Raw genomic sequence first — 26,576 nt, 5'->3', positions numbered from 1 at the left:
AGAAAAATATTTGAAGAGAGTGTTGCAAATATTCTTCTTTTAACAAGAATGATAGTAGTAATTGAATCATAATCAATAGTATACACATAAATAATACGACACTTCTTTAATGTTGTTTGTTGGATCAGGATAGTTGACTTGATGTTTAATTTTAAAAAATAAAAATTGATTTACATTATATTAAAATAATATTTAATTAATGAAAGTCATTTTTCACATACATAAATCATTAACTTAATTTTTTATGTATCAAAATAAAAATGCACGTATATAAAATGAAACGAAGGGGCATTGAAAATTAAAAGCTATATATATAGCTACTACCTTTGAAGACAAGAGGATAAATTTGCAAATGATGGCGAAGGAGGAGAAGATTAATTACCTCGATGGAGTAGTTTCACTGAGGAGTGAGGAAGAGATGCATGCTTATGGATGGTGAGAAAATTTAAAGGCGATGGAAAATTCCGAAGGGATCGCATGATCCAAGTCGATATGAGTGAACTGGTTAAGAACCAGAACTGCATTTTCCATGCAGGAAGAGGAAGAATTAGATCAATGCGATCCCTTTGGAACTTTCCAGCAACAATAAGGTTGTTCATCAAAACCTGTTGGACCAGAACAAAGCTACTATATTAATTTGGACGATGTAGCCGGTTGTATATATGGTGCTCCACAACGTAAGTCTGGGTTTATGAGGGAAAATGAAAAAGTAAAATAAATTAAGGTGGGGCTTTCGTGCCTTCCATCGTGTAGTTTGTTTCAATTCTCACATGCACTTGGACTGACCCCAAATGTTGGTGCCAAAGTGAGTGCTTGCTTTCTGAAATTACCCAACTACCTTCCATAATTCTTTATATATATCACAAACATTCTCCTATACCTACTACTTTTCTAACTTATTTAAAGTTACATAATTACATTTTAATATATCAAACTAAGACTTTAATTCTCATTCACTATTTATATAAAATCTACACTAATAACCAATTAAAAATGATTTTAAGTACATCTTCCATAATACTCTCTCTAGATTTATGTATGAGAAAAAAATTATAATTATTTAAACTCAAATATAATTTTTTTTAATTAAATCAACTTTATTTAATGTTTTTAATTCAAAAATACTTCTAAAACTATATTCAATTAATATGATTAAAAATATTTTAATACATCTAACAAACATTTTTAGATGATACCATAAAAATTAAATATATTTAATTACTTTTCTTAATCTATATAAAATTAATTTTCTTTATTTTATATACATACATATACATATACATATATATATATATCCGGAAAGAATAACTTATCATAAAAATCAACCAACTTACTATGCATAATAGTATGTGATGAGATGATATATATTATAAAAACTTTTACACATGCAATGTATTTTATTAATTTCTAAAAGTAAGCATTGTTATTTATTTATGTATATTTTATATCTTTACCAATATTTATTTTTTAGTTTAATTTTAATATAATTTTGTTTCAAATATTTATATACGGTTAACTAATTAAAAAAAACTTATAAATAACTTTTTAAAGATAATTATTGCAGAAGTTAATTATTTTCAATTATATATGTTATTTCATTAAAAACCTTTATATTTTATATTTTAATTAAATTGTTTTTATTTTTCACCTATTAAACTAAGCATCATTTCATGAAAATGTTTCTTTTCCAGCAAATGTAATTATGACTTCCAAACTTCAATTTCAAGCGTTGATTTTTCCTTTTTTTTTAATTCTTATGCGAATCTTTATTATTAAAGAGATTAATCATGATATTAAAGAGATCAATAGTTAATTAAGGTTAAAGATTTGTTTAATTAATTAGCAGATGTTCAAAAGGCATATGTTTCTTATGGAACAAGTACCAGTGAAAAAAAGATTTTTGAGATTGATTATTTTTTGCTTTTAAGATCAATTAAAGAATCGATCTTAAAAGCTAAACTCGTAAGGAGGGCTAGACCAATAATGAAATGAATAAAACTATTATTTTAAGATTTTTCAAAAAAATATTTTACATTAATATTTATGTAATTATTTTTAGTTTATAATTTAAAAGTCACTTTCTTTCGTTCATTTTAAAAAGATATGTAAATATAATTATTTTTTTAATGTTCATTTCTAAAGTATTTTTTTATCAAAATTATTATTATTAATTTTAAAAAATTCATCACTTTAAGATTTGTTTTCAACTTAACAATGTGTTGAGTTTATCCTGCTTATGAGCAGCTAAATTATTTAATATTATGCTTTTGTCTAAAGATTTATTATAATTTCATTTAATTCATTATTGAGTAAGTTGTTTGAATTATAGTAAAATGTTAAATTTGTTTAATAAAACAAAAGAATCAATAATTTAGCCCCGTTGAATTGAATAACTGACATTTTAATCATTAATAAAAAAATTAATCAATGATATTACATGTATAACTTAGAATTGTTAAAAGTGATCTAATGAGTCGTGTTGAACTCTAAACAAAGTGACCTAAAAGAATTAGGTCGAATGTGTCAAGTTGAATCAATATTTAAACAAAATTTATTGAATTTATTTTATTTGATATTACTTTATTCTTTTAATATAATTAAAAAAATAAAATAAATGAGACTAATTTCAATAAATTTACCTAAAAAATAAGTAGTCCATAAAAAAATTCAAGACAAACTAATCCGTTTTACAAACATTAAACAACTGACTTATTTAACACTCTTAATATGTGCATAACAAATCATGCATATATTTAAATATTAATAATTGTTTTTTCATTAATAATTAAAATTATTTATTTAATTATTGTTTATATTAGACAAATCAAATTCTAAAAAAAGAAGAATTACTGAATAACTTAATAATGGATGGTTCAGGCAATATGTATAATATCTTAAATTTTAATTTTATTATTACTATCATAAAATAAAAAAATAAAAAAGAGTATATACTTAATTAATAGATGAAGAAAATAAAAAGAAAATATTGTTCATTTTAAAATATGTTAAATAAAAGAGAGAAGTAAATACCCTTTTCCCTCTTTCCATTGTCAATAATGGTAAATTAATGTGCTTGTCTTCTCATGTCCTCCATTCCGACTCATCTAATAATTTAATATTTTTCAACTCTTATGGTTGAACATCACAATATGTTTGGAGAATACATGCCTCTTTTCAGGTCCATGACCTTCTCTGAACTTTATGTGACTTAAAAGAAAAACTATTGACAAACAGATTAAGTATGCCGTATATATATACACGTTTATGCACAACCAGTGAGTCCATTTAATCAGCAGTGAATTGTGTTAATAATTACGGGACCGACAATATAATGCAAGATTATTTGGCTTTTAAGGCTGGTGAAGGTTGCAATCAAACAGCTAATGTTGTTGGGGAGAACCAAGGCATAGTTTTTCTTTGATAATGACACATATTGCTCCTAGCATTAAAATATATTTTCCCTTCATTTTATATGTTTTTGCTTTTCAGTTTTTGTGTATTTTATGTTTCATCCAAAACCAAACAGAATATTTAATTAATACTATACATCCATTGTCTTCATCTCTCTGGTTTTCTTTCTATCAGTAAAAAAATTATATAGCTAGTAATAGGGATTTAACCTAAATGTTTATATATCTACCTATTCCAACTATGAAGCTGATCCTAAGAGTATTTTATTTTTCTGGTTTTTGAGGGTTGGAAGTTGTCCAATTTTGTTTATTCATTTGCAAGGATATAACTACAGATCAATATCATCACAATAAAAAAGCAAATGTAAAAAGATTTAAGACCCATCTGGTGTAAAAGACTAAATTAAGGTTTTATTGAATAAGTGTTTATTGTGTACAAGTTATTTTTACAATTGAAGGAAAATATAGGGTTAAATTTGACTATCTTTATATAAGTTGTAATTAAGGTTTAGAGTTTATGATTATTTTGACTACCTTTGTTTAGGGTTTAGGGTTAAATTAAGGTTCTTTAGAATGCTGTGTCCATAATTTCAATAACAAATACACTTAATTATCAAGAAACTAAAAAGTTTCTGCTGATCAAAGCCTAATCACTTAATTTGAAACCCTTAAGCACCGCTTTGTAGGTAACGTAACAGAGGTGCAGGTCTTAAAAGAGTGGATACAAGAGTTACAAAGTGGCATTGGAAGATTCATATCCATTGCTGATCTCACCATACTATCTTGGCATCTTTACCCAAGGGTAAAGGTTAATAATCAAACAAAAATATCACTTCAGTTCTGGTTTATTTAACAATTCCATTTCCTCCACTGCATGGAAACATTGAATCAACCCTGTACTTATAAGTTATTACCTAAAAAGAAAGAACTGCACCATATTCCATATAGCAGCCTGCTTTTGAAAGTATATATGGTCAAGATCAGGAATTCCTAGAGATCATGAGCATAAAGAAATAGGTTCATACTACTACTGAAGGAAACATGATTGTCCCTATCCTAATAAATTAAAGGATTTTTAGACTCCTTGCACTTGTTTCCTTTTGAAAATAGGCATCTTTGACTTTAAATTCATCCTAATTGACCCTCAAATTGCAGGAATTGTTTTAATAAATCCTTCTGCACCGGGGGTTTAAATGAGTAATGGTGAAATGATCATGACTGTTGATAGTTTAAACTTTCTAATTTAATATTTTTCATTTTTACATAACTTTTCTTCTTTCCTAAATCAGAAGTGGTGAATTGAAACAGTGATTTTAAAAAAATAAGTAAAGATGATTTTAAAGAAATATAAACAACTAACATTTAACCCAATAAATTATCATGATCATTTCATTATTAGTAAGTCTTTCTCTTTATTAGAGCAATACCTATAATTTAAAAAATTGAATAAGACAAATTACAAGTTTGAGTGTCTATTTAAACAAAAAAAAAAAAGTTTAGGATGAGAGTGTCCTCTTTTCCTTAAATTATAATAAGCAATCCTGAGGTCTATTTTCTACCCAGACAGGTCCAGCACCAACTCAACCCAGACTTTTTGCCATGACCCACTTAACCTACCCTTGGCGCAATTCCGGAGATTTCCCTTAACCTACTCTTTCCCTACAAAAGTTGCCTGTCTGCTACACATTAGACACTACTAATAGCCTACCAACAATGTCTTTCAATTGTTCGAGATTTCATATCGATCATCAATATAATCTATATCTTATGAATCGGTTTAATAATGTTGAGCTAGACATTAATCTCTTTTTCTAAAACATATTATTTGGTGTCTTTGAAACTAAGGAGATAGAAAGAAATTATCAATCAACAATTTGGAAATTCTCAGGAGTGTCCTCAAACAAGGATTTGGGAGACTTTGGGCATCCACGTTTTTGAAGAATTAAAATTTAGGCAAATAGTTATTAGGAACCCAGTAACAAGCATAGCCTTTAGCAGACTTGGGTTATGCAAGAAATGTGCATGAATCTGTCACATCTTACTTTTGTACACGATAGCAAACTAAAATAAACCCAAATCCTTTGACCAACCAAACCTTGATTAATCTTAATTCCTAGCGATCCTCTACCTTCTGGATGGACGACATCAACATTGATGGGATAGGAAAGAAGAGTGTTCAAAGAATGGAACATTGCTGCAGCTTTCTACCAAATCTAGCAAAAGCATCATGCATGGCATAGAACAAGGCTTTACAATAAGGCCTTAATAATAGTAAGAAAGATATATTGAGCTGCAAAAGCATCATGCATGGCATAGAACAAGGCTTTACAATAAGGCCTTAATAATAGTAAGAAAGATATATTGAGCTGGTTATTGAAACTGTCTCACAAGTCACAAACTCTTTATGACAATTATATACATCTAGACCCCTCAACAAGCTCCAAGCCAGCAGGTACCAATGGTTCAAGGAGGGTCTTCTTACTTGGAGTCTTGGATATAAGTTGGCTTATTTTTTTGGCTATCAAGATGAAGTGGAACATCCATCATAAACTTAACCTTGAATTTTTTCTTGGTTTTGTTTTTCTTTCTCCCTTAACTTTAGGCTAAGGGAAGGGTGGGGTCTTGCAGGTCCATATGACTTCTAAATAACATTATAGAATAAACACTAATTAATATTATTTTTTTATATAGAGATATCCTAAGGAAAATAAAAACTAAAACATATTCACAGATTACATGTCAAAGTAAAAATTTAGAGAATTATCCTATATCAATAAATAATGAGTTAGAGCATCTCTAGTGGGGGTTGCTTATAAGCAATCCCTGTGCCACATCATTGTCACGTCAGCTTTGGTCCATTTTATGGGTTGTTTAAATTTTAGTCCATTTAAATTTTATGTGTAATCTATGGCACAGAGGTTGCTTATAAACAACCTCCACTGCAGATGCTCTTAGTAAACAAACCTCTAGTTTTGCAAATGAATTTTCTTCCATCGTGTTTATAATGTATATTTTTTTGAGGACTCGTGTTTAGCATATTTAAAAACAATGAAAAAATTAAATTAAATTATATTTGAGGAGAATAATAATGATTTGAATTGATTTGTAAATCAAACTGCAAAATGCAAGTATACAAACGATATTTAAAAAAAAAGAAGAAATAATTTAATTTAAATTAAAAAGTAAAAAAATAAAAAGCAAAAATTAAGCATGCAGAGCAGATTCGAACCATGGTCCCCCGGAATAAAGCACAGAAACTTAACTACAGAGCTATAGAAAGCACATAAAATACATGTATCTCTTTATGCTAATTATGATGATGATGATAGAATAGAGACTAGTAGCGAACTCAAAATCCCTAAGCCCCATTCTTCCCGCGTCTTTCTCCTTCACATTACTCTCTTCTCTTGGCTTCTTCGCCGTTTTCTCTCTGAAGAAAATGGCTACACAGTACGGCATCAAATTCGCCGTTCACCTCATCACCAATCACTTCGGCACTCTCGTCGCTGTAACTCTCGCTTTCTCTTTCTCTCTCTCTCATTTAACGGATTTAATTGGCACTGATTCTGAATTTTTGGTTGTGCAGAAAGTATGCGAAAACCTATTTAAGCATGGACCCCTCGCTTTGGACCAGTTGATTCACTACACGGAGCTTACCAAGGAACAAGTCAAAAACTCCTTACTTGTCTTAGTTCAGCACAATTGTGCCCAAGCATTTGTTCCTGCACCTGAAGGTATTATTATTATTATTATTATTTTGTGTTATCCCTTTCTTGTATTCTTTTTATTTTATTATTACTATCTAGTATCTACTTCCAATAAGTATGTTGGAGTTATGGCCCATCGCCGCTCGTTTCTTCTTCGGATTTGGTTAGGTTTCGGTTGAATTGGTAGTGGGCGGGTCGCTTAGTCTTGCTTGCCTAGCCCTGGTTGAGTAAAAAAATAAAAAAGAACTTCCTAGCTGTGGTGGTTTTGATGCCATGTATTAGTTTGATAGATTAATTTGGTGTTTGCAATGAAATACTTATACTGCTCCATTGGTGAGTAAATTCACCTGATGATGATGTTCTGAATAATTATAAATGCAGATGATGTAGGCAGATTGAGAGTTAGAACTGAGTACATGGCATTGTTTGATAACATAATCCACCGATTGAGATTTCCCAAATTCTTGGAGATTGTGTCGCGGAAGCTTGATGAAGAGGTCTGCTTGATCACTATGTTTCTTTCAAGTTTTTCACTTTACGGCTTAAGATGTTGAAATTATTTTCCACTTGTTTTGCAGTGTGTGGAGCTTCTCGACGGATTGCTTCGTGATGGTAGGCTTACCCTGAAACAAATGGTTGATAGAGCAAGTCAAGGAAAAGGCAAGTGTTTTATGATGCCATGTGATATGTTGACTACTGTTTTGCTTATATTAATTGATTTTATTCTAAAAAAAGGATGTTTTACACAAATTGTCAAATAATATTTTTAGGAGCTGTGTGACCTATCAACCAAATCATATGTGGTTTAATCATATTTCCTCTTTGTGAATCAGGTGAGGAAACTGTAGATGACTTTTAAAACTATAAAAAAACAAAGAGTATGTTTGGAGTGGGTCAATGTACATGTGATAGTTGTGTGGCTTGTTTTGGGTTGGGTTATAGGAATGGTACACCATATGCAACTTAGCTAAATTTGTGGTGTACATAAGGAGAGGACTCAGTTAGTTTGCAATTGGAGGTAATGATACAGTCAACGAATTATGTGAATCTTTGTAATTTATGTTATAGGGAGATATATTGCCGGACCTATAATTTAACAGTATATGCAATTTAAGAAATCATATACTTGGATCTCAATAATATGTTGAAAGTACTGTATTTAAAACATAGTTGAGCTTACCTATATCACAAAATCATGAATTCCTTCAAATTAGTCTATTTAAATTATTGTACTTTCAGAAAATGCTGTGGCTACAAATACTGTACGAGAGATACTCTGTAAACTTTTGGCGGCACGATTTGTTGAACGCTGCCCTGCTCCTGAGCCTGTTGTTTCTACCTCATTTAAAGAAAGTACTACTAAGAAGCGGGGTGCTAAGTCTGCCAAGGTAATTAATTGTTCACTTGGGTCAATTTCTTTTGGTTGTTTATCTTTGACTAATGATTTTGGGTAATAACCTTTTGATGTCTATTTGGTGCAAAGCACAAGCTTTTTAATGTGGTTTCACTAATATGAAGCTTTGTTCCTCTGATTATCTCTTTTTTTCCTTCTTCCATTTTTGGTTTTGTTTTGTTCTTTTGTTTCGAAGGATTCCTTATCCTCCTTTTCTTTTGTAATTTTTCACTTATTATATTTCTCCGTCATTATTATTGCTATTATTATTTAAATTGAGCTTATCTCAGCCTTTTGCTTATTTTTTCTTGACTTAAGAACAAAGCTTTGTTGATGCTTATTATCCAAATTTGAGATCAATTTGATGGTAAAGTCAGGTTAAGATAATGTCATCTGTGAGATCCATTTTCTAGTTAATTATTGAATTTTGTATACACAAATGACCATTCATTTATCACTTCCTATTTAGGATGCTTACAATTAAGTTACTCAAATTGATGAGCATTCAATGTCGTCATTTTTATTAAAATTACAACAACAAAGTATTCACTCTTGTAACCTAGATATGAATTTAATCAACACTTTCTTTTGATAATATGTGCCATATAGATATTTGAAGCACCAGAAACATTAGAACAACGTGTTATAGAAGCAGCAGTGCCTGGGGATGGAATCAGATTTTCACTGACTCCAGATACAGGAAGTAATGTTGACGGAGAAACAAATTCAGATGATGCCCAAATGAGTGTTGAAGAAAATGTTGGTAAGATAATTGTCATCTCATGTGATCAGATCACGCAAGTATTATTTTTTGAAGTTTTAGATCAGATCAATGGTCAACTTAGAAGTTTTCATGTAACAAAATCTTTCATGTTGGTATAATTTTTTGAAGTTGAATACAAAATTTGGTGCAGAAGAGGATCAAATTCTTTGGCGTGCAAATTTTGAGGAGTTTATACGTCATCTGAGGCATAAGGTTGATTTTGCAATAAATTTCCTATCTGAACATTGTGCTATTACTACCCAGTCTACTTTTCTTTTTCCTTTGAATTTTTACCTCTTTTTTTTAGTTCAAATTCCTGTTGATTTACCTAATTGAGAAAGGGAATTGAACTTCAGAGTTGTAAAAGCATACTGCATGGCAAATGATAGTTAAATGTTTTGAATAAAAATACAAATATTTTACGCACAGAGAAGCTATATTCTAGGGTTATGTAAATGATGAAAGTTAAATTTGGAATTCTTGTCTTTCAAAGGGAAGCAATTCTATCAAATGAATACTAGTTATAATAAATGTCAATTTGGATACACATGGCGTGAAATCACACAGGTTACTTATTGATTGAAACCCTACATTAACATTGGGTGGTTCAATTTTAAATTGACAACGTTTTTGGAGCTATGTTCAGTTGCCATCTTTGACTAAGGCTAGCATTGATCTGGTTCACATGTTACCCTTTATACTGTACTAACTTATGAATTTAAAAATGTTTTAAGGAATCAGCTAGAGTAAGAAACTCAAGGTTTGGTGGGGGGCTATATTTACATCACTGGATAGGATCATTGTGTAGTGCTTCCTATAAAGCAGCTTGGCATTTACTTGCTTTCCCTTGTTGATGTTACTACATTTTTTCTTGCTTGTGTGATAAATGTGGAAACTAGGATTGTACTATTGTTTCTGTGCTCTGGGGTTTTCTTTTTAATCAAATTAGTAAAAGATTGTAAAATTTTCATGGATGTCCCACTTATAAGCTAATGTGATTATAGTATTGAGATGACCTTTTCCGTCTTTTGTCTGGATATTTTTATTGAAAGCTTACATTTAATATTCTATGCATATTCTAGGTATTGATTGAGAATGTAAGAACTCAGCATGATGATGGAACTGCTACTGTCTTAAATGCAGTATTGGAGGCAACAAGAACTGGAGAGAGAAAAGTGAAAATGGATAATTCAGGTTAATCAGATTCCTTACTTTATGAATTTGGAACACTTGGAGATTTTAGAATATGAAATATTATTTATATTTAAGATGACATACACGAGTTAGATTTATACACCCACGACCTTAACAAAAAAGGAAAGAACTAGAGTTGAATTTCAGATATCTGGGAGTGACTACTAAAGTAAAAATTACAAATTAAACGGCCTATATCTAGGGATACATCAGTTTAAATATTTCATAAAATTACTAAAGCAGTTTTTCGACACTCGCCCTCAAGTGGTGACTAGGAATTTTCCCTTCCTGACTCGAATAAAATATTTTAAAATTCTGTAATGCTAGACCCTTTGGTAAGTATATCATATCTGCAAGCTGACTTGGTTAGTGTTTAGACACATGTATAAATTAATTCTCTCTCCATTTTTTCTTTGATAAAGTGTTTGTCAACCTCAATGTGCTTTGTTTGATCGTCTTTTATTCTGAGCTCATGCTGATTGCAGACTTGTGATAAAGTCTCATTGTTCCATTCCACTTGATCTTCAAGGATGAATGTGGATTGTTAGACAGAGAGAGACGTGTAGACATATAGATAGATAGACAGAGACATAGATAGATAGATAGATAGATAGATAGATAGATAGATAGATAGATAGAGAGAGAGAGAGAGAGAGATAGAGAGAGAGAGATAGGACCTTTTAAAGGGGTTTCCCTACTAGCTATGTTGGGCTGTGCCGATTTTTCCATTGATTCTCTCTCTAGTTCTCTGTTTTGTTCTTTTTCTAAGGATTCCGTATGCTCTTCTCTTTTGTAATTTTTTCTGTTGTATGAATTTCTCCTTTCATCACGGCACCACTTTTCTCTTGGTTCTCTCTAGATACTTTATACTATATTATCCTATGTTTCAGTTCCCTTGTCTCTGGATGCAATTATTACAGAGGTGATGAAGACTGATACTGGTCGAACTATGACCATAGATCGTATAAGAGCTTCTCTTGGCCAGTTGGGTTGTTCACAGAGGATGATTGTAGATGATTCATATAGTATTGGTAAAACTGATATCTATTTTCCTCATGGTATTTCTTGTGATATAAAACGTCCACCATTTTATTTTGTTATTTGTAAATGTTAAAGAAATCTTTCATAGTTATAGTTTGTGATTTCTTTAATAGTTTGTAATTCAGAACTCTTTTTTTCCTTTCCAGATTTGAAGAAAATTATTGAAAGGGCTCGAAATGAAGAGGTTATAATATCTTTATGTTCTTTACAAATTACATACATTATATATGTACACTGTTCATGTAGAACTGTCTCCTTTTGTGTTCTATGTTGCAGGTTGATTCAATTGTTTTGAAAAGATATGGAAGGGATGCCTACAGAATGTTCAGGCTACTGTCAAAGGATGGTGAATTTCGTGACACAGATCAGGTGATTTGTTCTTGTTAATTAAGTAGTCAAAAAATATTTTTGCTAATAAACAAAATGGATTCTATCATTCTTCCTTCATTGATAATTTGATATTGGCATTTTGAGATTCTAGTCCAATTTAACTTGATGCTTGAGGGTTATTGTTCACTCCAGTAACCCCCATGTGGGTTTTGAAGTATGAACTATCTGAGTAATGAGTAATTACATTTAGTGTATTGTTCGATAAAAGTGAAAGTATAGGCAATGAAAATTTGCTAATGTATTTTCATTTTTGAAAATTTAAGCTATGAATGTCATTTGTACCAAGATTTTTATTTCTATTACTAAAAATATGAAGTAAAATCGAGTCCTCAATGTTCCTTAAATGGTTCTATTGGCATTCAATAAAATGCATTAGTAGCATACTGAAATTGCGTTAATATGCTTTTCAATCCAGTTTTCTTTAATAAAAAAACAAACAATTTTATAAACATTAATTATAAATGTCTTATATTTAGGATAAATTTGCTTTTTGGAGACATCAGGGATATTAAGCTCATGTATGTCCTGTTAATATAGTATATATAGAGTGAGTTACTGCTAGAAACAGTCAGTGACCTTTGATCTTCATCTGTTTCACGCTGAAATATATTTGTAGTTGGGTGTTAACAAGAAACACCCAAATTCTAAATCATTTTGACAGCAGAAGTTTTTTTTTTTTTTTTTTTCTTTTCTTTTTCGGCACTGAATTGAGTTATCAAACTAGTTGTCAGTCTTGATGAAGCATAATTCTGTATTATGATAAAGTTTAGCTTCCGTCTAATTATACTGTTATTTCTTTGTTTGCCTGTTCAAATGTTTATTGTTGTTCACGTTAACACTAGAGTCTAAAGGTGCAAACATTTGGGTAGGAGAGGGAAAAGGTATATGGTGGAGGATTCTAATGTATGTGTACGTCATTTTGTAAAGCGTAACTTTACAAATTATCTGGTACGTGCTAAAAAAGATGTTCAAACAACGAATTATTTCATATGCAAAAGCTGTTGGATTAGGATGTCTAATAACTTCATCTACGTTGACAGTCCTCCTTGATCCTTCACATGTGCCAAAATCCAATAAAGGAGATTGCTAAATTGATATTATATGTCAATGATTACATATTCCTCCGTTTTTCAGGAAATAAGAAGAATAAAGGAATTCAATGGACTCAAATTCTATATTAATGTTATGACCTTGTAGTGCTTCTCTTTCGTTTATAGATAGCAGCGTCTACTCTGGTTGAGAAAAAGGAAGCTCCAAAGTTGCTATACAAGTTATGGGATGACAACTACTTATATATGGAGGTGATCAATCTTTTCAATATTTACACTCTTTAGAAGCCATTAGATATTTGTGTCTCAATATTTAATTTTTCCACGACTTAATCGTCCTTGCAGAAAATACCTGTGTCGGGAGCCAAGATACCAAATACTTTTATTTTGATGTGGAAAGTTAATAAACCTCTACTTTGGGAATATGTACTGGACGAAATGTACCATGCTGCCTTAAATTTGAACCTAAGAATGGCTTTTGAACAGGAAAAGGATGAAGAGGTTAGTAACTTCAAAATTGTTTATAAATTTATCTCCGTTGAATAAAAATATTCTTACAAGATTAACTTATAATATCTTAAGCATGTGTTAGTTGTTGTGCAAACCTCAATGTGGCAAGGGCGAGAAGGAAGGATATATCTTTCATTTTTTTTTAATATAGCTGATATTTATATTGATTTGCATCTTCATTGTATTTTTGTTGGTCTTTAATGTCTTGCAAAAAATATTGTAAAAGCATAATCATAGCTAAACCAATATAATGTTATATTCAAGTAACGATTGTGATTCTATTATCTGGAGAAAAAAAAAAAATACAGTAAGACCGGTTGAACATAAGACCGCCTATTTTAAAGTATATGCATACATTAGAGTTTGCAACACGTAATGTTCGTACTAAAATGTTATTGCTACTTGTTTCAGCTTTTAAATGTTCCTAAAGACAAGCTTAAGGAGCCAGGACCACTGCAGAAGAAATACAAAAGGCTGCAAAATGTGTGGTTACTACTAGGATCATCATTGATGAAACTCGATGATGCTCTGATGCTTTTCCATGACTTTTGAATATAAATTTTGGGACAGTTATGATTTTTTCATTATAGTAATGACAAATTTGATAAGGAATTCGATCTAGTAGGAGTATAAATTTGAACTGAGCATAACATGATTTGATGTGCTATTTGTAGGTTCTTTTTACTAAATTAGTGTAATTTGTTTTAAAAATTAACAAGCTAATGTAGTTTTTACATTTTAGAAAAATAATCAATACGGTGTGAGTCATACTTTTTAAATATGAATTCTTTTGATGTTATACACATTTTTTTTCTTCTGGCGATCTATGATATAGTTTCTGGCTATTTGGGTCACACTTAAATTACTGTTAACAAATAGCCAGAAATGTACTCGCTAAAAAGTTAAAGGAAATCACACGCATGAATTGGTATTCCCCCCCCCCCCCCCCCCTTCAAAGTAACACTAGTTTGATAAATTTAGAACCAGATTATATTAATTTGGTAAAGAGAAAACATACAAATTTCAACAAGATCTTTGCAGCGAAATTCCATGAATATGGACGCTTCAAATATAATCAGTATATATCGATCGCGGGAATAAGATTATAGCTTGAAGTTTTAATCTTAATTTTACTATAATTGAAATTAGTTCAAAACCATAATTTTATATAAGCTGTGAAAAGAAATATAAAATAGGATAAAATTTTTATATATAAGTTTAATTTCATTGTTTATTAATAAGATTTATAATTTCAAAATAATAAAATTATCAATTTCAAATTTATTTTATATTCTATATTTAAGTATTTTAATCATTATATACAATATTAATGATTTATAATTTTAAAATATTAATGAATTTAATAAGTTAGAAACATGGGATAGTTAGAAATATAGGAATTTAAGTTCAATTCTCATTAAGACTATTTTTGTAATCTTTTCTATTTTTACCAAAAAAAATAAGTCATGCTTTACAATAAATTTTAACAATCCAACCATTAATTTAAATTTTTTAATGTTTATATAAAATTTGCAAAGTTTTAAAAAATTTGAAAACTATTTGACATTTCGTCTAATTATTTTAAATCAACGTATAAAATACTTTTATGATTATTTGTCAATTTCAATTAATAAAATGGAATATCAAATAATTTTTAATTTTTTAAAATTTACCAAATTTGATCTATACATTAAGAACTTTTAATTTAATGGTTAAATTGTTGAAATTTGATGTAAAACATAAATTATTAAGTAGAATAAGTTTAAGTAAATTTACTTTTGGAGTAAATGGATCGTTGTGTGTATGGAAGGATCCATTTACTCTAAATATAATTCTTAGTAGACTTACTACGTTTAATAACTTATTTTATACATCAAATTACAATGATATCAATTTCAAAACATGCATTTCAATGCAAAAGGAAAAAAACAAAAACTTGTGGGTGTAACTTGTTTTTCAATCCTAGTTGAGTCAATTATTTCCAAACACACTTCTAACGTTATATTAATTTTTTTTAATGTATAGATCAAATTTATATATTTTTTTAAATTTGAAAACCTTATAATACTTTATTAATGTATAAAATATTTTTATGATTATATTTTGATTTGAATTAATGAAAAAGAATATTAAATAATTTTCAAATGTTTTAAAATTTTGTAGACTTAATCTATGTATTAAAAAATTTTAATTTAATGGTTGAATTGTTGAAATCTGATGTAAAATAAAAGTTATTAAATAGAATAAGTCTACCAAGACTTATCTTTAGAATAAGTGGATTACTCTTCAGTCACACATATGTATGTGTGTATATGTATATGTATATGTATATGCATATGTGTGAAGAGAGATCCACTTATTCCATGATTAAGTCTTAAATTTACTTTAGTCAATAACCTATGTTCTACATCAAATTATAACGATTTAATCGGTAAATCAATAGTTCTTAATATAAAGATTAAGTTTACAAAATTTTAAATAAATTAAAAATCATATGATACTTCGTTATATAGATTCAAATCAATGTATAAAATATTTTTAATATATATTATTTGTCAATTTAAATTAATGAGTAAATCTTGATAAACTTATTTAATGAGTAAGTCTTGGCAAAGTTACTTCACTCAATAACTCACATTCTGCATCAAATTCTAGTGATTTAATCATTAAATCAAATAGTATTCAAATTTCTTAAAAAATTATAAACTTGATTATGTAGTAAAAAGTTTTAATCTAATAGTTGGATTGTTAAAATTTGATGTAAAATATGAATTATTGAGTGAAATAAGAGTTTGTTTGGATATAAACTTAAAAGTGTTTTTAAGAGCTTCTCTTTTAAAAATAATTCTTTATTTTCAGTATTTTAAAAATTTGAAAACTATTTAATACTTTGTTTTATTAATTTAAATTGAAAGATAATCATAAAAATATTTTACACGTTAATTTGAATTAATCAAATAAAGTATCAAATAATTTTTATTTTTTGCAGACTTGATTTATAAATTAATTCTTTTTTATTAATTTGATGTAAAATATGAATTATTAAATGAAGTAAATTTAAGTAAACTTACTTTTTAAATAAATGAATCCTTTCTCGTGTATATATATATAATCTTATTGAATTTATTTTTTTCACCCTTTTCCAAGCAAACTAACACGAGTTTCTCTTTCTCGTCTTCTCAACTTGCCTAACATGTTTTTAAATTCATCAATCTCTTTGAATGTATCCTTTTGCACTTTCCATTCACCCCTCTCTTTCTGTTTCATCTACTAACAAAATTGTGTATATACATAAAAAATAGATACTATGATATATAATGGATTTAAAGACGTATAAAAGAGATAAAATTAAATGATTGAAATATTTTATAGATTGTAATTAAATTATAATTATATTTATTTTTAATTTAATTTAATTTAATTTATTAAAATATAATGATGACATTTATATGATCATTCTTAATAACTATTAGTTTATAGATATGTATTCCTTAAACATTTAGAAATATCAACGAAAAATATGAATGTTAACTTTATGGGCCTGTATATGATTGAGTGGGTCCATGACTAGAATCAACCAGTTAAAACGTTTAAATTCTCATATTCTTTATACATCTGTATGTAAACTCGAATGCGAGTAGTGTTTGCATCTTATACTCTTTCTTCGTTTACTCAACAGTTATGGTTGTAATTGTATACTTGAAGAAACACAATCATGCGCTAAGGCCACGAGGCTTATAGTTATATATAACTATTTTCATGCAAGTATTATTACCTTTGCCTAAATCATAAAATATCCTGTCAACAAAAGCTAACTTTGAAACTTAATTAGCTATACGGAGAAGAGGGAATACTTTCCTTCACATAGATTTCAACTCTTAAGGGATATAAAAGCTTTGAAGAATAAAGTTGGTAAGGAGTAACGGTTATGATAAAGTAATAAAAAAGATGATTTGATAATATATGAGCACTTGTATAGTAAATTGCATATATGTGATAATTTACTATCATAGATTTTCATAATGGACTGTAATTTTGCACTTTGTTTTTACTAAGATTCACATTTACTATAGTATTAAATTAATCCCAATTAAAAATTTGAAGACATTGAAGAAGAATTGGGTGTAGGGTAGAAATTAAGGTAAGGTGTGAGAGTGGGGCAGATTAAAATTAATACAGTTTTAGGCTTTCGAGAATGAGGTAAATCAAATTATGGCAGGATTGGAGAGAGAGGGTGCATGTTTGGGATAATATAAGGGAGACAAGATCAAAGATTCTTGAGAATTTTAGGAGGTTGGAAGTAAGTAAATGGCTACAAAAATGTGGAGTGAAGTGGGAGACAAAAAATACAAATTATTTCCATAAAGTTAGTGCTGCCACTGCCTCGGAAAGATTGTGGGTTGTATTTTTGTGGCCAGTAAGTTAGTGGATTGCTTTAAGGAAAGGAGAGGTGGTGCTTTGTGTTCTAAAATTGGATTTGTTGAGATCCTACAATGTGCATTCACCATACTTAATAGCCCCTTACAAATCATTTAATTGATATTTATTTGTTCACTTTCATAAATTTATATAAAAAAAATTATAGGCAATTATAAATAAAATAAAGTGTGATATCTTTAGTAGTTCGTATCTGAATAATAAATTTATTTTGGGTGCTTAATGCACATTTTACGGATCTCTCAATGCCATTTGTTTTAAGATTTTTTTAATTTTAATAAAATAACTTAAATTCTTAATTCACTTTTGTATAAATTTTAAAATAGATTTATTGTCTACCTTTTTTTTAGTACAAGAACCTGCAGTAAACCAAGTCAGTGAACTACTCCACTAGATAAAAAACATACGAATCAGTTTTCACTTTTTTTTTTTTTTTAATTTTAAAAAAGTGCAATTTTTTTCTACTTAATCGATGGTGTAGAAATACATGGTACGTAAGTACAGAACTAAATATCATAAGAAGCTCTGGTCGGAGATGACGTGTTCTTAACCGCGGATTCACAATATGCAGCACGTTGTAGTACGTTTAGTTCCATTTAAAGGCAAACAAACACGTTGACGGTGGACCCTTGCATATCGCGTTGACTGAACAAACATTTTCCTCTCGCCCACAATTCGCCACTTCCAAACAAAATTAAGTTCTATGCAAAATTACGAATTCCAAACCAAAATCAAAAACCGACCATAACATTTGAAACACAAACAAAAGGAAAGTTGGACCCAAATGGGAAAATATTCAAACAACGCCAAGGGTCAACCTGGGATTAAAAAGTTTCATTTCACAGTCAAAAGGCTCACACTTTCCCATTCCATATATACCTTCTTGTTATAAATACCCAACATATATGCACTCCATAATTGCACAACCAAATTATAAGACACACAAGAGAGAGATCCAATGGGGTTTTTACTACTATCAGGGCTTCTTGTTGCCTTCTTGTCACTACTTTGCCTCTTCTTGCTCTTGATACTAACATTTTCTTGGTGGCTTTTCCCTAACCAAACACTTAAGAAGCTTAAGAAATGTGGGTTGGGAGGGCCAACCCCAAGTTTTCCCCTCGGAAACATCAAAGAAATGAAAAAAGACATTCAATCTTCGGTTGTTTCCTCAAACCTACCACATGATATACACTCTTACGTTTTCCCCTACTTTTCTAGCTGGCAAAAATCACACGGTAAGCCTCCTATATATGTCATGTATCCATGCATTTCTTTTCTTTTCCCACACATATCATCTTTAGAATACAATCATGCATATTTAACATGTTGTCAAGTACTATATATAAATCCTTCTCTTGTTAAGAATTTGAACCTTGTTTGTCACGCTGTGAGAGACTAACCCCATATGATGATAAACTCAACTTTTGTCAGTATATATATCCATACATATTAAAAGAAAAACATAATAACATGCACTAATTATTGGTATTTGCTTGTTTGTGTAGGTAAGGTGTTCGTGTACTGGTTGGGGACAGAGCCATTTCTGTACGTTTCAGAGCCAGAGTTTTTGAAGAAAATGTCAACAGTGGTGATGGCACAGAAATGGGGAAAACCAAGTGTGTTTAGAAATGACAGAGACCCCATGTTTGGGAGTGGTTTGGTCATGGTTGAGGGCAATGATTGGGTTCGTCACAGGCACATTGTTGCCCCAGCATTCAATCCCATTAACTTGAAGGTTTCTCTCTCTTTCTCTCTAAAAAGTTGCATTTGTACATCATAAACCTCATCAACCATGAAATGTATTCATATCCCTTCATTCATTTTGATGCATGTTTTAGCGATAAGCCGATAAGCATACTCTCTAATCAGTTTTTCATTACCTTTTGCAATGTGATAGGCCATGGCAAACATGATGGTTGAATCCACGAACCAAATGATAGATAGATGGTCTACCCAAATAAACATGGGCAACCCCGAAATCGACGTGGAGAAAGAGATTATAGCAACCGCTGGTGAGATCATAGCAAGAACAAGTTTTGGCATGAAAGACAACAATGCAAGAGACGCCATCAATAAATTACGTGCCTTGCAAATGACTCTCTTCAAGACCAATCGCTACGTAGGGGTTCCCTTTGGCAAGTATTTTAACGTCAAGAAAACCTTAGAGGCCAAGAAACTCGGAAAGCAAATCGATGAACTCTTGTTGTCCATCATAGAGGCTCGCAGGAATTCATCCACGAAGAATTCTCAACAAGATTTGTTAGGTTTATTGCTTCAAAATAATGAAGTTGATGGCCGGTTTGGAAAGACATTAACATCAAGAGAAGTGGTTGATGAATGCAAGACCTTCTTCTTCGGTGGCCATGAAACCACAGCACTTGCTATCACGTGGACTTTGTTGCTTCTAGCCATGCACGAAGATTGGCAAAATCAGTTGAGAGATGAGATAAGACAAGTGGTGGGTAGTGAGAAACTTGATATCACCTTGCTTTCTGGTTTAAAGAAGGTACGTTGTTGTATATTATCTCTGACCATGCATCCACTTTTTTTTTATATTTTTTTTTAATTATAGCATTTAATAATAACATAATTCCCACTAGCAGATCTGACATGTTAAAATTCCTATCACACATGCAGATGAAATGGGTTATGAATGAAGTTCTAAGACTATACCCACCAGCACCCAATGTGCAAAGGCAAGCAAGGGAAGACATAAAAGTTGATGATATAACAGTGCCTAATGGAACCAACATGTGGATAGACGTGGTAGCGATGCACCATGACCCTGAATTATGGGGAAAGGATGCGAACGAGTTCAGACCAGAAAGGTTCATGGATGATGTGAATGGTGGATGCAAGCACAAGATGGGGTACTTGCCTTTTGGGTTTGGAGGGAGAATGTGTGTTGGTAGGAATTTGACCTTTATGGAGTACAAGATTGTATTAACCCTTCTTCTCTCTAGGTTTACTTTTAAGCTATCACCAGGTTACAATCATTCACCATCTATTATGCTTTCCCTAAGGCCAAGTTATGGACTTCCACTCATAGTTCAGCCCCTTTAGAATAAACTAAATTTTTCGAACAACATGTGTAGACTCTCATAGAATTCAGACCCTTCATGGTTACAACTCAGTTGTAGATAGTAAAAGTCCAGTATTATGATCGTATAACTCAATTTTACTCAGTCGTAGATAGTATATATATAAAAGTTTAGTAGTAAAAGTCCAGTATTATGTCACAGCAGGAAAATACTGTTAGAAACCTGATCGAATTACTATCGACCAAAAGTTACGTGTTTTTTGTAAAAACAGTTAAAATTAAGGACGCATTGATCTACATTAATTAATCTAGGCGTCACTATTGAGAAAATTGTGACAATATAAGTTATCAATGGCTAATTGTTATTTATAAAAGTATAGGCAACCCAATGGCAGCATGCAGCAGTCTTTTTATGCAGACTCAAATAATTTAAGCAAATTACTTTAAATATTAAGAAAATATACTAGTATATAACTCTTACCTCTTGCTAGCAAAAATGATGATTAATTCGATGACCATCTTTAGTCATATGAATCTTTGACTTGATCCTGTTGATCATTTTTGTGAGTAAAAAAAGCATTATCAAGATGGTGATGGTCTTATATATATATATAGTAATGAGGTGGTGTTGGTGGACTAGATTCAACAGCGATCGTGGGTCTAGCTCTAATACTTATAGCTATAATTGGGATAAATAGGGATGGATCCCTTAAACGTATGATATATATATATATATATATATATATATATATATATATAGTTAATCAATGTAAAAAAAATTTATACTAGCAATTAATTATATTTTTTAATTGTGTCATATCACTGTAAACACATTTATTTTTAATAGTGACATGACACAATTAAAAGATATAATTGGTTTTCAGTGTAAAAAAACTTTATACTGACAATATATAAGTGATTAATTATATATATATATATATAAAGAGTTAATCACCTATACATTGTCAGTGTAAAGTTTTTTTATACTGACAATCAATTATATTCTTTAATTATGTCATATCGATGTAAACACATTTACTTTTGACAGTGACATGACACAATTAAACACCTTCGCCTTCCCCTTCACTTTATCATAATCACAATGGGGATCTTGTTCTCTTAATAATGCCATGATACACGTACACACATAATGTCAAAATATTATTATAATAAGTGTTTTAATGCCAAATATTGTTACTATTTATTGTATTGTATTTTCGGGTTCCATAAGGTGGTGGATCTGTTATGATGTAAATTTTTTTCCTTATTTATTTATTTATTTATTATGTTTGACACGCATTTAAGACACCAGTCATTAAAAAAGTTCAAAATCTTTTAAAAAAGTCCAATAATCCTGGTCTATTTGTGTTAACGCATTGTGTTTTTTTTTAAAAGTAATGTATGTTGAATTATTAATAAATATATGTAATAAATTTAAGTAAATCGATGAATTAATGTAATAGTTATACATTAAATGCTTACTCAGTGTGAAAACGATTTATTCAGTGTGAATTTTTTTGTATTTTATATTCTTCATAAAAACTTGCATTGAAGATGAGATACATGATCCATAACCTCACTTAAAATTTTTAAAGAAGTTAATAGTTGATTCTACATTGCATAAGGTTGTATCCTACTCCAATCTAAACATTTAATTACCCAAAAAACCAAATATATGAAATTGTATTGGAAATAATTTTAAATATTATATATTTTTCTAATTAATTTTTGATAAATATTCTAATAAAAATTTCGCATGTATTAAATTAATATTGAATAAAACACTTATATTAAATTATAAAAGAGTTAGTTATTTTATAAAATTACATAAAGATTGATTGTACATAAAAATAGTAAATAAATTCAATGAAAATCATCTGTTATATTTTCTTTTATTAAGAAATTAAATTTATGTTGTAAAATATCGAATAATTTTTAAATTTTAGAAAAATCGTAAACTTTTTTTTTTTGAGGTGAAAAAAAAAAATCGTAAACTTGATCGATTCAATACATTTTTTTTAATTGACGGTTTCATCGGTGAAATTTTATATTTATCGTAAGTTATTGAAGAATTACTTTGTCAAAATGAATATTAACTGACCTATAAAGGATTTAATCCTGTAGGTGCCTCTGGGAGTTTCACATGGGAATCAAAAGTCCTGATTATATTAGTTAAAAGAAAAGAATATTAAGGAAAAAAAATAATAATTTCAAATGTGAAGAGATACAAATAAAAAATATTTTATAAAATTAAAATCAAAATTAACTCATTTAATAAAAATGATAAACAATGTTATTAAATTAATCTTTTTATAGAAATCAACATCAAAAGTTATTTACCACTTTCATCCTTATTATAATACTTAATTTTTAAATTGGTTTGATTTTTTTTTTATAAGACTTAAACTCGTTATGTATCAAACACTTTTTTTACTTAAACAAGTGAAATTCATTTAATTTATATTTTTTAAAATATAAATAATTTCATTTTTTTAAATATAAAATCTTTGATAACATACATTAAATGTTTCATTAATTTAGAGATAGTTTTGAAAAGAAATAGAAATTTAAGATATTTTTTGATCTTAACCACAAAACAAACTTTTTTTAATATAGGTAAATTTGTTATTTAAATTCTATAATAAGAACCAGATAGTATTTTATAGGATTAAAAATATATATTTGTTTTTTTCTTAATCTTATCCTTTTTTTTCCCTCTTTTTTATTTTGTTTTAAACTTATTTTATAAAAAGAAAAGGTAGTAAAACCTTGAGATCGAAAATTTAAAAACTGAAGCCCATTGCAACAACTTTGGCGGCCGGGTGGAGAAGAAGAAATAAATGGTAAGGTGCTTTTGTCTTGTTTTGGGTTTGGACTTTGGAGAAGATTCATGATATGCTGTCTCGTGAAAGTAGAAATGGGGTTCCTATTTACACCCACGATTTGCTATTTAAACTCCTTTGCTATTGAAAATATTCTTCATGATGGAAACTTCATACAACACAAAAACCATAAGTTTATGATGGTGCCTTGAGAAGCTTCTTAATTAATTATAAGGGAATGGAAAATCTTTTTATGATGCTTGAGAATGGATGGGAAAAAATCCATGCCCACAAATAACTAGGTAAAGTTGTCGTAGATGGAAAATTTATGGTTAAATTGATATATCTTATTAGAGCATCTATAATTCAATTAGATTTCTTATACACATTACTTATTTTATTTTTCTTAGTACAATAATTTCAAATACAAAATATTTATAATAGTGGTAATTCTTCAAAGTTGTTTATAATGAGTCTCACAAAGTTGATCTATTATTTTTTAGTATCGATATGCATTCCAAAACATTTTTTAGTATAAATATATGTTTTAAATTTTTTTAGTTTTATTTTACTTTTCACTTTTGTATAAATTTTATATTTTACAAATATTTATAGATAATGTAAAGTTTGTAAATACCCACCAAGTGAATATATATACTATATGGAGTAGGTGTTAAGGGGTTACTATTGGTCCTATTATCATTCCTATGCATGATTATGTTAGTACTTTAAAGACTTAAATGATTAGAGTTGTTGATGTGAAAGATTTTTGTTGAGGATTAGAGGTGTTAATGTTAGTCAATTCATTCCTACTTAATTCATTGTTTGGTTGAATCAGTAAAAAAAATGGGTCCATTTTTTTTTTGTTTTAAAATGAGTTTATTCACTTAATATATGAGTGAAAGTAGGTTGAATGATTGACTTACTTAATCCAATTATTTTTAAAATCAATTAATTAAACTATTTTTTTAAAAAAATTATTAAGGACGTTGGAGTTGATAAATGATTTATAATATTGGATTTATCAATAGTAATTTTCTATTTTTCTTCTGACTTTTCTCCAATTTTGTAATTTATTTTAAATTTAAGTGTGTCAAACCATTTGATACACTAATCTTTAATCAATAATGAATATAGTTGAATTATTTTTTGGTTCATTATAATAGTATGCTAAGTTAAGTTGATTTTTTTTCTCAATTTGTGTGACACATTAATTTGAGTAAGTTAGATTGAGTCAGATTGACAGCTACGGGAGATCATCAAACCACAATTTTTATGACCTACAACTACTTATATATGCAATTATTTTGTTAATGGTGAGAATTGGCTTAACATTTTTCTTATGCTTAATACTTTTACAACCATAGAGACCAAGACTAGGCCACACAACTAATAAAGGTTGTGTCCTCTAAAAAAAAAATTCTTATGCACCATTGCAATGAGGACACACTATAAGGAAAGTGCCATGTAATTAAGGATATTTTACTTTTACATACATAATGTTTGTATGTAAAACAAAAAATTATTTCTTCCTACAAATATTTAGTATAGGTAAAAATTAAATATTGGTACTTACAATATTGTAAGTAAAACTTATAAAGTCGTTGCTATATAATTCATAATAGACAAATAATTTGTTTGTGGATAAATTTTAAAAAAGATATTTACCCATAAATTTATTACTTTTAGTGACAATTTATGTCCATCACTACAAATCAATTTTCTAATAGTGACAGATTAAATCTTGACACTTGAAATTCTCTCTTAGGAAAGAACAAGTTCATCACCTAGTAGTTTAAAATTTTGAGAATTTAAAAGTAAAACATGAGTTTTAATTCCTTTTAGATACAAGCATGCCATTACCTGTATACACCACTTTTGTGGAGATGAGAACTAAAATAGAGATTTCAAAGCCTATATGCAAGTTTTCAACAGGTGATGATAAGATATCAAATTAAAATCTATTACTATACAATTAAATCATCAATTACTCAAATCCACATGCTCATATCGATTTTTTCATACAACACCAAAACATAGTTTCATTAGGGTTCCCACAGAATCCTATAGGTAATACACGATTCACAAGATTAATTTATTTAGTGAAATTAAGCATACTTACATATCAACGTCAATTAGAGCAATGAAAAAATCATAAGGAGAGCAAAAACACAAGTCATAATTCATGATTTCTCCCTCTTATGATGCATACTATAGAGAAGAAATTGAGGTCAATCTCACTACTCAACATACATCTCATGCCTAAAGTGAGATTCATTCACCCTTACCTTAGTGAATGTTAGACAAAAGATGTCGATTTTCGGGGTAATCTCCAACAAACTCTAGTTCTATAAGTTTTTTAGAGTACGAAACATAAAAGAAAATAGTGAGAACGTAAAATGTAAACTGACCCTCCATTCTTAAAATCTTTCTTTTAAAAACTTAACTTTCTTCTCTTTTAATTAAAACAAATATAAAATAAAATAATACATAATACATAAAAACAAAATACATAGTCTTATAACTTACTTCATACTTTTTCAATAATATATATATATATATATATATATATCAAAATATCATAAATACACATATTTCTCCGATAAATATTATATAAAATAATTTCAAATATTTATTATTTAACTAAAACATTCATAATTATTAAAATTCTTTAAAATATTTATAAAATTCATTTGATTAATTAGAACATTCTTTTAATTAATGATTTTAGAAGGTTGAAGTGTTACATATTGAGCCACAAAATTGTCTCTTCAACAAGGAAATTGGCCTACCATCGGTAAGTATTCAATTTTATTATAG

At 29.1% G+C, this 26,576-nt stretch overlaps 2 protein-coding genes across 4 annotated transcripts; both read left to right on the top strand.

Moving 5' to 3' along the window:
- Window positions 1-6,676: 6,676 nt before the first annotated feature.
- On the top strand, window positions 6,677-14,175 carry LOC109805408 (uncharacterized). Of its 3 annotated transcripts, none has more exons than XM_020367477.3 (14): window positions 6,677-6,918; window positions 6,997-7,144; window positions 7,499-7,614; window positions 7,696-7,777; window positions 8,357-8,505; window positions 9,120-9,273; window positions 9,428-9,486; window positions 10,356-10,467; window positions 11,358-11,498; window positions 11,655-11,692; window positions 11,785-11,877; window positions 13,116-13,199; window positions 13,293-13,448; window positions 13,869-14,175. In XM_020367477.3, exons 1-14 carry the CDS (start codon window positions 6,850-6,852, stop codon window positions 14,007-14,009), a joined length of 1,542 nt encoding a protein of 513 aa, XP_020223066.1. In that variant the 5' UTR covers window positions 6,677-6,849; the 3' UTR covers window positions 14,010-14,175. The 3 variants fall into 3 exon arrangements, with proteins under 3 accessions (XP_020223066.1, XP_082916205.1, XP_020223057.1); XM_083060079.1 differs by having other exon boundaries at window positions 9,425-9,486; window positions 11,388-11,498; XM_020367468.3 differs by having other exon boundaries at window positions 6,679-6,918; window positions 9,425-9,486.
- Window positions 14,176-18,805: 4,630 nt separating this feature from the next.
- On the top strand, window positions 18,806-21,182 carry LOC109793596 (cytokinin hydroxylase). The gene is made up of 4 exons (XM_020353072.3): window positions 18,806-19,129; window positions 19,400-19,629; window positions 19,792-20,400; window positions 20,532-21,182. The coding sequence occupies exons 1-4, from the start codon at window positions 18,853-18,855 to the stop codon at window positions 20,955-20,957; spliced, it is 1,542 nt and encodes a 513-aa protein (XP_020208661.1). The 5' UTR covers window positions 18,806-18,852; the 3' UTR covers window positions 20,958-21,182.
- The last annotated feature ends 5,394 nt before the right edge of the window (window positions 21,183-26,576 follow it).

Source organism: Cajanus cajan, chromosome 7 (genome assembly GCF_000230855.2).
Source record: "Cajanus cajan strain Asha chromosome 7, NIPB_CcT2T_4, whole genome shotgun sequence".
NCBI lineage: Eukaryota > Viridiplantae > Streptophyta > Magnoliopsida > Fabales > Fabaceae > Cajanus > Cajanus cajan.
The sequence above is the reverse complement of the archived record's forward strand: the minus strand, read 5'-3'. Positions and strand labels throughout refer to the sequence as shown.